General features: G+C 35.5%; 2 protein-coding genes across 2 annotated transcripts; both read left to right on the top strand.

Moving 5' to 3' along the window:
* Nucleotides 1–4,741: 4,741 nt before the first annotated feature.
* Nucleotides 4,742–5,959, top strand: LOC134241933 (E3 ubiquitin-protein ligase TRIM71-like). The gene has a single exon (XM_062723942.1). The coding sequence runs from the start codon at nucleotides 4,742–4,744 to the stop codon at nucleotides 5,957–5,959; it is 1,218 nt and encodes a 405-aa protein (XP_062579926.1).
* Nucleotides 5,960–10,282: 4,323 nt separating this feature from the next.
* Nucleotides 10,283–11,941, top strand: LOC134241935 (uncharacterized). The gene is made up of 2 exons (XM_062723943.1): nucleotides 10,283–10,355; nucleotides 10,449–11,941. The coding sequence occupies exons 1-2, from the start codon at nucleotides 10,283–10,285 to the stop codon at nucleotides 11,939–11,941; spliced, it is 1,566 nt and encodes a 521-aa protein (XP_062579927.1).
* The last annotated feature ends 1,205 nt before the right edge of the window (nucleotides 11,942–13,146 follow it).

Genomic DNA, 13,146 nt, shown 5'->3' with positions numbered 1-13,146 from the left:
AGGTTTCAACTCCCTTCTCCGTGCGCTCGGCACTTTGAAATAGAAGGCGGGGGTCCTTCGGATGAGACCTTAAAAACGGCCCCGTGTCACGGCAGGCCTTGGCACAATAAAGATCCTCACAGCTGACTGCTCAATAATTCTCAATGCCAAGCATAGTTAATAATTGAAGCAATTCACCGGTATATATGAAGACATCTCCATGTGAGTGAAAATTCTCGAATGGGACGTAAATCAGCATACTATCAATCAGTTAAAATGATTATGGATGGGGTGATCTTTACCAGACTATTATTTATGTTGTTCAAAAGGACTTTTTACAGCATTTGGGAGTTTAAATTTGCTATCACAATACTACATGCATATGTAGTACCGCAAAAAGGTAATTATTGACCTGGCCGTGATTTTACTGTATACCGTCTCCTTTGTTAAGTACTATCATATACTTTATATGCATGTATAACTATGCATTTTCAGCTCATGGGATAGGAAAATGTTATTCCAAAAAATTCGTAATAAATAAAAAGGATTTTTTTGGGGGGGGGTGCGTTTAAATGCAATAGTACGCAACCCGCACGAATTCCTTCCGGGGCCAAATGTCTAAAAGAAGGAGCTTGATAGATGTATTTGATTTTAAATACGTATTTTTTGTTTATTTTTAAGAAAAATCCTCCTTAAATGATTCGTAATTAACTGAGTATAAGTTTTGCAAAACTTTAAAAAATTCTATCTAATGATATAAGTGTTTGGACTGTCTAAAGTTAATTTTAATAATGTCTTAGTTTAAGACTGTTTACAAATTTAGAATAAACCCATTACTGAATAATCTGCTTTCATTAAAACTAGCCTGAGTACTTTAGCATGTCAAAACCATTTCACAGCGAAATGCATGTCAAGTATATTTTAGATTGCAGAGGACTACATCGATCTTAAGTTGTACAAGTATTTGCACACTGTTAATAGTAAAAGCGTAAAGCATTCTGACATGCGATTATGTGTTCGAGTAAATGTTAAATATTCTGTTATTAAAGTTTAAATGCAATCATTTCTATGTAATATAAAATTAAGGTATATAGTCGATAAAGCAAAGTTTAGAACACCTGCAGAACATGCCTTCCACTCGTTAGACTGGTACATATTAAAATAAAGTGTGTGAAAAGCTGAGATATTTCGGATTTGGACAAGGTGTAGAGGTTATGGGTAGTGTTGTGTAAAAGTAATCAAATGTGTGAATAAAAATCAAAAATATATGTACACTGACCACTGTGTTTATCTTCTTACGTGAGGTGCAGGTAAATGAAATTCCAAAAAGGGGGCAATTCTTGCTCATAGACGCACGAGTGGTTATCAAAAAGTTCGTGGACTAGCGCCATAAAATTAAAACCGCTTTAGTTACATCGGTGAATTTTAAAATATCTATTCATCTAAAGAATAAACCATGAATAATAAATTTTAATTTTCAATAACTTAGTAATGATTTTGTAAGCAATGGCTTTCCAGTCGGCGAAACCTCCAACACGACGTTTTTGCGACTTATGTGTGACTGAAACAAAATATTTTTGATATATATATAAAAATCCTAATTAATTCAGGTGTGTTTTGGACACACTTGCTTCATAAGATATGACATTTTTACTTTATTCTTGAAATTCTATGAAATTTTACCGTGAAGAACTATATGCGGTATATTGCATATATTTGCCCCCACAAAAGTCAAATTTTGAAAAATTCTTGAAATGTGCTGAATTCCATAAATTGTATAAAAAATATGAATTAACAGAACATATTATAGTTCCAAAGTAGTTTATTGATTATTTTTGTTTTTATGACGTCACAAACTCTTCCGATTTTATATCATTTTTTACAGAAAGGGCAGAAATAGAGAAATTTTCGACAATTTTAGCTATAGAATTTATAGAGCGCAAGTTTGCTGAGGAACGATATTAACATATTTCATTGATATTATCATACTACACACTATATCAAAATATTGAGCCTGATCAGACCTGCGCTCTCTGATTTTTTCTCAAAATATCGAGTAATATATACAATTTTCTGTAGAAATCATGAAAATTTTAAACTTACGTTATTTTCGTGACGTCATTTCAAGCATATGACGTCATTGCTGATGAAAATATTCATTACTTTGAAGTCAGCATATATCCCCCTGTTTTGGAACATAATTAAAATATTCTCCGTCAAGTTTGATTGGGGGGGGGGGGATTGGTTATCACCGAATAAAGTCCTTTTACATGAAATGCCTAAACAAATAAGGCCTTGAAAATGACTTCAAGAGGGGGGAGGGGTTTCCTTTTCCAACATTCTATAAGATTTTGCCCTTGAAAAACTGGTATAGACCTAAGAAATGTTTAAACTGGCTACAAAGAAATAAATTTCAGCATTCAGAGCACTTGTGTTTTAATGCCTAAATAGATTCGGAATGAAAAGGGATGTACAGTTAATGTCGATTTGTAGTCAAGGTATGAAAAAGTCAATCACGTCAATAAATGACGTTGATCATGAGTTGTTGATATTGGACTACCAAAAGCAAAATATGTACAATCAAGCGAGAATCTCTTCCAATGTATATATCCAATTGGAATATTCTATTCATTGATAGCCGCTGTTCATGACATTGTAAAGCGACCGCGCTGGATGATCATATAGTGTCGTTTTAATTTTATAATAATTTGGCAATTAATGAACGTATCAAAGCAAAATTTTCAACATTTCTTTATTTTTTGTTGTTTTATGTTCCTATAAAATTTGAAGGCACAGACTACATAGTTCCAAGTTTATAGCCCCAGTCCACGAAATTTTTGATACCCCCCCCCCCCCCTCATAGTGAGTGTTTTAAATTTTTATATTTTAAAATTTTATATAATGTACTAATTACAAATGTAGACCCACGCTCAAAGGAACTGCTATCTACTGACATATGTACTGTGGTACCTACTATAATAGCTATTGGCAGACTTTCTCTCAGTAATCCGTAATGCATTGAATTAAGACTTATCATAATATGAAGGATATGGAGATAACGAACAGATTCAATCTCAAAGTCCATAAAACAATACAAAATAAGAGCAGAGCAACACGAACCCCGAAACATCAGAGGTGGGATCAGGTGCCATGGAGGAGTGGGCATCCCCTACCGACTGGTCACACCCGCCGTGTGCTCCTTGTCATGATCAGGAAATAACGGGAAAAAATCCGTCGTCAATTTAGTGTATAAATAATGGACTAATAATTTGTATGAAAAACGTCAGTCAGCATTTGACTCAATGATAAATAGTATTTGCTGACAAGGTCATTGTATCGACCATAGAACTTACGAAATGATGACTTTAAACGAGACTGCTGATATTCTTGTTTCATCAACTTGCTGTCAATAATTTACCTCGTTTTAGAAATTGTTAATACATATAGCATTCTCTTGCCCATCGAATCAACAGAGATATATATACTCCGTATGCAGGTGATGAAGGTATATTGCTGCATACGTAAGGGAAGTTGACGATAGAAAAGTTAAAGTCATCACCTTTATCATATAGCTTAGTTGTTAGATTACCATTTGTGTCTTTTTCGAGTAAAATATCCAAGTATGAAACAGAAGTGTCAGACGTACATAAATGACGATTTGACCATTCATCATTAAGCATGGAGAAATATTCGTCATATACAGTTTTCTTCCATTAGTCATCTATAAAATATAACATATTTAGCTTAGCTACGGTACTGCACATTAAAAGTGGCCCTTAAACTTTAAAATTTTCATAGCGTTTAAGTTTGAATCCCCCTCTTAAAATCGCAAATCCACCTCTGGTTGCTATGGCCAACACTAAAACGAAAGTTAAACTTCCGGAAGTATTTCAAAGGTTAGGTTAGAGGAGAAAAGAACGAAATAATTAAACAGGTAATGATAAAAAAAAATGCTTTTGCGGTCAGTTACAACTGCTTTTAATATATCCACAGAAAGATGGAATTGAAGAGGAAGGGGGTGGGGGTGTCAATGTTTTTTGAAAGAACCTCTGGTTACTATGGCCAACACTAAAACGAAAGTTAAACTTCCGGATGCACTAGTATTTTAAAGGGTAGGTTAAAGGAGAAAAGAGCGAAATAACGTAAACAGGTAATGATAAAAAATTGCTTTTCTGGTCCTTTACAACTGCTCTAATTACACCTACAGAAATGGGAAATTGAGAAGGGAGTCAATGGATTCTTTGAAAGAGTCATTAATTCCAAAATTAGTGTATAATTGTATTACGTAAGTCCAACATGTTAATTTTTTTGTAGAAGGAAGATGGCGACTTCGTCTACTTGGGCACAGGACGTGATCACGTGTGATCTTTGTGACAACCCCACCCAGCAGTTCTGTAACAGCTGCCAGTTCGGTTTGTGTGGGAGCTGTATAAATAAACATGTAGAAAGTCTAAAGTCTCTAACGCATGACATTGTTCCTTTCAAAGACAGAAAAGAACGGCTTGTATTCTCCACATGTACGTCTCATCCAAACCAGAAATGTGAGGGACATTGCCAACAATGTGATGTCCCCGTCTGCTTCAGATGTGTCACAGGTCCCCACAGGCCCCATACCATCATAGATATGTCAGACATTGTACAACAGATGAAAGAATAAATTGAGAAAGAAACAGAAGAAATTGAGTCTTTTATTTCAAGATTCGCCCTAAGTGGAGCAGACATTGATCAGAAGATATCTATCTTGACTGAAAAATTTAAAACAATGGAGAGAGAGGGAGAAAATCTGAGAAAATCCTGGCATGAAGAAGTAGACAACATTTTCAACTCACTACAATCAAGCATTAGGAAAATGAAGGATAGAAGACTCTCAGCTCTCAGCTCACACCAGTCAATACTTCAGGATTCAGGGTCAAAATTAGCACGGATAACAAAAGAAAACAAGAAAATCCTCAAGTCAAATAAAGTTTCTGATGTTGCAAGCTACAAATCAGAACTAAAGAATTTCAGAGACATTCCTACAGATGTTGATGTGAAGATTCCTTCTTTAAACAGCAACACAGTCCAGGGGAGAGAACTCAGCATAGAAGTAGGAGAATACAAGGCTACACTGACACAGACATCACTATGCAGTCTAACAGATGAAGTCTCCATTTTATCTGTGAGAAAATTATTGGACAAAGCCAAAGTTATTGCAAGCATTCCTTCAGGAATAAAGCCTTTAAGTGCCATTATCTGTCTTGGAACCAATGAAGCTTGGTTTCACAGTGAAGACAAATTCATTAGACGTATTGACGGACGTGGGTCTTTGAAGGAAAAGATCAACACCAAATGTGAACCTTATCCAGGTGACATATCAGTGACCAGGCAGGGAGAACTGATTTACAGTGATTACTACAGCAGAACAGTGAACATTGTTAGACAGGGGAGGATAGAGACACTGATGACTCTACCTCAGGGATGGGTTCCACAGGGACTGTGTTGTACCAGATCAGGAGACTTATTAGTTAGTATGTGTACCCTTGATGGAAGTCATTACAAAATAGTCTGCTATCAGGGACAGGCAGCAACACAAGAAATAGATAAAAATGACCATGGGCAAAATATATTTAAAGGTGGAGAATCAGGGGTTTATTTAGAGGAAAATTACAATGGAGAAATTTGTGCCTCTGATATGGATTCTGATACAGTGATAGTGATGAACAAGACAGGAAATGTTCAATTTTTTTATGATGGTACACCAGCAAAGAGGAACAATTCATTCCAACCTATCTACATTGCTACAAATTCACTGTGCCAGATCATTATTTCTGATAATAAAAATGACTGTCTTCATATCTTACATCAGAATGGAGAGTTTCTAAGATGCATTGACAACTGTGAATTTCTGAGACCTACTGGGCTGAGTGTGGACAGTGAGGGGAGGTTGTGGGTAGGGTGTCAAGAATCAGGTGAAATAAAAGTGATCCAGTACATGGAGTAAAAGAATCACCCATTGTTATACAAGACTGTTTAGATACAAGTGCTACTTTGTAAAGAAGGTGCGCATGAGAATAGATGGCCTACAGCTTTAAGTGTATAAAAACCAAACTTAATTAACGAATTAAGTACTAATTTTCATAGCAAAGTTCTTAATACTATTAAAAATTATGAACTTATAACACACTTTTGAAGGATACTTTCCTTTTTATATATTACTAGTATTTTATGTTAAAAAAAGTATTGCAGATTCCTTATGAATTCAACCTAAGCCATGAAATTCTTTGTTTCATATGTTTATACGGCTGACAGTATAACCACCCCACCAAACAACATGTATCAAATAGTTTTATGTGCTATGACTCTTGAATAATTGGAATTCAAACGTTAGGAAAATTGGTTGATAAATGATTTATTTTTAGGAATTCTGTCCTTGTATACTAAAGAATGTATATATTGTTTGCAGATTTTGAACACATACTGTAAAACAACTTTTATTCGCAACGACTTTATTTCGCGATTTACGAGGGGTAAACTACTTCGCGACGGTTAATTTTAACGATTAAGCCTTTTTGGATCTGTTATTAATAGACACAGACACCAAAAGTACCATTTTGCGTAGAGAATTATTCGCGATTACGGGGCTCTCGCGAACTTCGCGAAAATTTCTAGCACGCGAATAAAAGTTGGTTTACAGTTCTTCAAAAATACTTATTCACTCAAAACAAAATTGTCATTGAATTGAAAAGGCTATATTTGCCATCTTTTGTATGGTATGTACATGTCATTTCATAGACAAATAAATTCAATATTTTTGAGATTGTTTTAAATTGTATCTTTGATACTGTGACTTATCTCGAGAAAGGACCGGACATAAGTGAAATTAGTTTTCCACACTTTTCGTTAACAAGATTTAGGCATAGAGGAGGAAGCGCCTGATTGATTGAATGTTTATTGTTTAACGTCCTCTCTCGATAAATTTTCACTCATATGGCGACGCCACCACTTGCCGGTGGAGCGCTACAAATTTTATCCTATATCAGTGACTCAAGGCATTTGAGCAGGGAGAGATCTTTTTCGTGCCAGTACCTACTACCCCTCACAGTGGGAGTCGAACCCGCGACGTAAGGATCAATTCCTTACTTTGCGACTCTAGATCAGACGCTCTAACCACTGCGCCACGCATGCGACTGAATAGTGAAGTATCATACATCCCGTGGAAAAACATAATAAAGAGGGATTGAAGTACGGACACCCCAGAAAATGAAAAGTTATAAAATTTTAAGGAAATAAAATAAATCACAACCGTGGACCCATACTCCAAATAACACTTTTCTAACTACTCCTACCTCCTCTGATTTTTTTTATTCCAGATTTTGGCAAATTTCTCCGTCAAATAAACATCTAGTCTGACATGAGGCAGTGTAAATCAGACCCCACTACCCGAACTATTCCTCTGTCTTGAAATGCATACCATATAGAATGCAAAAGCCAGAGAGGGTTCATAATATTATCTGGAGAGATAGACAGGACTAGTGTCTTTCATAAAAAATACTGATCGGGCACAAAATTATGCTCGGCTCTGGATACTAAATATTTTTCCAAATTTGTACCCAAACAGCACAAAAAAATTATATTAAAGAATTCTAGGACCTCCATTTGCTACTCCCGTACATTTGTTTGACATGTGCACAAAGTACACTGGACAGATCTGCTACCAAAAATTGCAGAATTAGTTTTTGATGGTTTTATTTTCAGCCAAGTAGTGGCAAAATCAACTGTTTGGGGTTATGTTGTATTGTATAAACAGGAAAATGATTATGTTCATTCATTGATACGCCTTATTCAATGGGTGACAGAGTCCATTTTGTCAGACCAACGATTTGCAGAAACTACAGATTTGCAGCTACTGAAGACTGTACAGCGGAAAAAAGATGCTTTTAAACATTAGGAAATCCATTTCTTCTTCCGGCATATTCAGAGGTTCGCACACACTAAGAATTCCATAATATAGGTTACGCGTGTATATAAAGCTCATGAATTATAAAAAGAAGGAAAAGATAAGAGTAAAACTATGTTGATATTATATTTTGCATATCAAAATACCGGTATCTTAGAAAAAAAGTAAATGAATAGAATGAGATTTGGTATAGACTACCCTTGATAAGTCTTATATGAATTATTCTTGCATTGGTTGATATGAAACATTGAATATATCTTGAAAAATTTTAGGGGGGATATTCTGAGTTGAAAAATAATGAAGATGGGGGTATTAGGCGTGTGATCTGCAGGAATGATTTGTAGGAAAGGTTTATGGTTTAAATATCCATGATTTTGTTGGCTGAGTAAAGCTGGGTAGATTTTAAAAACAGACATAGGTTTTTTGTCATTTAGTTTGAAATACCTTGCCAGACTGTAATACTAGTATTTGTGACTGATTCTTTTAAAAGGTACAATGACAGAATAATACATAAAAAAAAATAAACACATATAAGATAAAAGGCAAAAATGATAAGAGTACATGTACATCAAATTGAAATTCTGGGAAGGTTTCACACGAAAAATTGCCCGACGTACGTATGAACAGATTTCATTTCTGAGTTCCTCTGTTCTCACACGTTAATCTATTGAGCTCGCTCGCTCGCTACAAGTTTAAATAAAATAAAATTCAAAATCAAAATGGTTTACATTCATCATGTATATCTACACTCAATCCATAGTTTTATTGTTTTAAGCTGAAATACCAGATAAAGCTTTGAGAGTTATCCTCGATGGATGAAGAGCAGGAATGCTTATACAACGTGCAAGTTCATGTATATTTTATAGAAAAAACATTTGCATCTCGATTCGATTATTCGTTGGTAAGCATAACAAAACAAACACTTTTCCAACTGATATCAGTAAATAATCGTACCAGTATATCTATCTTAGCTATTGTAGTCTAAACTGCTAAAACTGGCGCTTAAAATGTTCTTGTGTTAAACTCAGAATATCCCCTCTTAAAATTTTAAATCCTCCCCTCATAAAATGTCCAATACTAAACCGAAAGTTAAACTTCCGGGGGTATTTCAAAGGGACGGGTCAGAGGACAAAAGAAAGCAATAATATAAGCAAGAAATAATCAGAAAAAATTGCTGATTGAAGTGAGTTACATCTGCTTTTATTACATTCGACTTACTATTATCCATTTAATGTTACGTTGTTCACTCACCATTATCAAAGTTCCAATTAATTTGGGTGTTGACTAATTTGTATTTCTATGATTTACAAATATAAGGCACCAATTTTTTCAAATTATGAATGGAACTGGTAAAGAGATGTACAATACAACGAATCCCTCTTTTCTTGTTTCCATTCAATTTTTCAGTATCAAATCAATCTCTCATTTAGCTGGGTTTTTTTGCAGGACGGATCACAGTTATTGTAGAAATATGTATGCTAGAAAGTTCTACTTGTTCATGTTAACAACATTTTGCTAAACTTCAACCCATTTCACAGTATGATGAATTTGAATATATTTTCATGGGCTCCTTATAAAATATTGAATCAGCTGTATTTGAGACACAATATTCAAGAAATATCTGTTATTGTTTTTGGTACTATATCTTTACATCATTCCATAATTTTTTTTAGGACTTTGCATCCCTTAAAACGACATTTTTCTAACATAGAAAATTTATGATTCGAAACTAAGAAAGTAACACATGTGTTAGCTAATTAGATTTTATAATTTCATGAATGAGTCTATTATTGTTTATTTAAAAAGCCAAACTTATTTTATTTATCCGAACATTGATAATGTAGTCAGTCTGAACCAACAATTTTTTTATGCATTTATTTACAGATTTTTTTTTATATTACTTGCGCTTGTTCAAATCTGGTACATTGTTAAAATTATAGATACTGTAAGTCGCTTTAATTCCACGGTGTTATATATAATTTTATGATTTCTCAAAAAGTACCAATCGCAATGATTTTAATTTCACGCTGCGAGAAATCAATTTGAATTTTGAATAAGCATTTAAACTTTTTAAAAAACTAATGATAGTATTCACGATGGGTTTAATTTCGCGGAAAAATGATGAATCGCGAACATAATGAAGCTAAAACCATCGTGATTATTTGCCAATATACAGTATTGTGAAAAGTAAATGTAAATTATCGACATTTGCAAAAATTTGTTAGTAAAAATGACTGTTTATACTAAGGTAGGGCATATTGATGGGGCCGGGGGTCAATAAAATTCTTAGAAAGAGAAATTGACCAAAAACATTAATACAAATAAATATAAAACCAACAGATCAACTTTTTCTTTTACAGGAGGAAGATGACGTCTTCGTCCACTTGGGCACAGGACGTAATCACGTGTGATCTTTGTGACAACCCCACCCAGCAGTTCTGTAACAACTGTCAAGTCAGTTTATGTGGGACCTGTATTAATAAACATGTATAGAGTCTGAAGTCTCAAACACATGACATTGTTCCTTTTAAAGATAGAAGAGAACGTCTCGTATTCTCCTCATGTGCTTCTCATCCAAACCAGAAATGTGAGGGACATTGCCAACAGTGTGACGTCCCTGTCTGCTTCAGATGTCTCACAGGTCCACACAGCGGCCATACTGTCAAAGATATGTCAGAGATTGTACAACAGATGAAAGAAGAAATCAAAAAAGAAACCGAGGAAATTGAGAAGTTTATTTCAAGATTCGCCCTAACAGGAGCAGACATTGATCAGAAGATATCTAACTTGACTGAAAAATTTAAAACAATGGAGAGAGAAGGAGAAAATCTGAGAAAATCCTGGCATGAAGAAGTAGACAGCATTTTCGACACACTACAATCAACCATTAGTAAAATGAAGGATAGAAGACTCACAACTCTCAGATCACACCAGTCCAGGCTTCAGGATTCGGGGACAAAATTAGCACGGATAACAAAGGAAAACAAGAAAATCCTGAAGTCCAATAAAGTGTCTGATGTCACAAGCTACAAATCAGAACTAAAAGAATTCAGAGACATTCCTACAGATGTTGATGTGAAAATACCTTCCCTAAATAGCAACACAGTCCAGGGGAGAGAACTCAGCATAGAATTAGAAGAATTCAAGGCTACACTGACACAGATATCACTATCCAGTCTAACAGATGAAGTCTCCATTTTATCTGTGAGAAAATTATTAGAGAAAGCTAAAGTTATTGCTAGCATTCCTTCTGGAATAAAGCCTCTTGGTGCCCTTGTCTGTACCGGAACCAATGAAACTTGGGCTTATGGTGGAGACAAATTCATAAGATGTATTGACATAAAGGGATCTTTGAAGGAGAAGATCACCACCGAATGTGAACCTTATCCAGGTGACATTTCAGTGACCAGGCAGGGAGAACTAATATACAGTGATTCTAACAGCAGAACAGTGAACATTGTCAGACGGGGGAGGACAGAGACACTGATCACTTTACCCAAGGGATGGCATCCATTAGGATTGTGCTGCACCAGATCAGGGGACTTACTAGTTAGTATGTGTATCCATGATAGAAGTCATCACAAAATAGTCCGATTTCAGAGACAAACGGCAATACAAGAAATATATAAAAATGACCGTGGACAAAATGTATTTCAAGGTGGAAAAGCTGGAGTTTGTGTTGAAGAGAATAACAATGGGGACATTTGTGCCTCTGATTTGGGTGCCGATACAGTAATAGTGATGGACAAGACAGGAAAAGTTCGATTCCGTTATGACGGAACACCAGCCAGAAGGAATAATCCATTCCATCCTCAAATCATTGCTACAGACTCACTGAGCCAGATCATTATAACTGATTTTAATAATGACTGTCTTCATATCTTAGATCAGAAAGGACAGTTTCTGAGATGTATTGACAATTGTGGACTTCTGAGTCCTGGTGGACTGAGTGTGGACAGTGAGGGGAGGTTGTGGGTAGGGTGTTGTTTTTCAGGTGATATAAAAGTCATCCAGTACATGGAGTAAAGATTCACCCATTGTTATACAAGACTGTTTAGATACAAGTGCTACTTTGTAAAGAAGGTTGGCATGAGAATGGCCTACAGCTTTAAACTTATAAAAACAAAACTGAATTAACGAACAAGTATTTATATAGTATTTAAATATGGTATTTTAAAAAAAGTTCTTGATACTATTAAAAAATATGAACTTATAACACACTTTTGAAGGATACTTTCCTCTTCAAATATTGACGGACTTTAAAACACCCTATTCAATTTTTTTGATTATAATTATTTTTCAAAAAATATTGAAAACTTTTTTTGCAATCTTCGTTCACCATATATAGTGCTGGTTTTTAAATTCCACTACCCGACTTACCTGTGCTAGTTGTTTGCACGATGTAAGTAGTATTGCACGAGATAATCGGGCCTTTTTGAAAACATATGGAAGAGTAAAAACGGGGTTTTGTCGTGATCAACCAACTTTGTCGATGAAATGTATAGTCACCACAGAAGAAATTGAAATAAAGACTATACCACGGTTAAATAATGAAATGTGAAATCGAGCACTCGGTCTGCTGCAAGCAGGCGTTAGTCAGCGGGAGGTATCAAGGCGCTTACAATTAGCCGGTTACTACATCGATTTCATCAGACAGGATCAATAAATGATCGTCCAAGACCAGGCCAACCGTTTGTGACAACACCACGTCAACAGGCATACATACGCCAACGTCATATGCGAAAACGTTTTACGACAGCTGCGACCACGGCGAGGGAAATTATTGGACGTCATGAGCGGCCTATACATCCTAGAATAATTTCTAGAATATTAAAACGCCATGGGATTAGGTGCAGAATACCTTACAAAGGGCCACAACTAAAGCAGCATCACCGAGGTAACAGATTGCTATGGGCCAGGCAGAATCTGATCACCGCCGGAATTGGACACAGGTTATATTTTCGATTAGTTTAATGTAAGCAATGTAGACGGCAGATGTCGAGTTTACCATCGTTTACATAAACGTTTTGTGGACAATTGTGTACTTGAACGGGACAGATTTGGAGGGGTGGCGTCATGGTCTGTGGTGCGATAAACCATCATTTTCGTTTACCACAGGTAATTTTGAACGGAACTCTCACTGCCAGGAGGTACGAAGACGAAAATCTTCAGTCTGATAATGCGCGAGCACATACGCAAGAATAACGAAAAATTTTCTGCAAACGAATGGC

The sequence above is a fragment of the Saccostrea cucullata genome, unplaced genomic scaffold (genome assembly GCF_032062105.1).
Source record: "Saccostrea cucullata isolate Sc308-1 unplaced genomic scaffold, CSIRO_AGI_Scuc_v1 ctg2729, whole genome shotgun sequence".
Taxonomy (NCBI): domain Eukaryota; kingdom Metazoa; phylum Mollusca; class Bivalvia; order Ostreida; family Ostreidae; genus Saccostrea; species Saccostrea cuccullata.
The sequence above is the reverse complement of the archived record's forward strand: the minus strand, read 5'-3'. Positions and strand labels throughout refer to the sequence as shown.

What these genes read in the sequence shown, in the direction of transcription:
- LOC134241933 (XM_062723942.1), top strand. Translation starts at nt 4,742, where the DNA reads ATGGAGAGAGAGGGAGAAAATCTGAGAAAATCCTGGCATGAAGAAGTA.
- LOC134241935 (XM_062723943.1), top strand. Translation starts at nt 10,283, where the DNA reads ATGACGTCTTCGTCCACTTGGGCACAGGACGTAATCACGTGTGATCTT. An exon ending in CAACCCCACCCAGCAGTTCT is followed by an intron (nt 10,356 to 10,448) that starts GTAACAACTGTC and finishes TTCCTTTTAAAG; the next exon opens with ATAGAAGAGAACGTCTCGTA.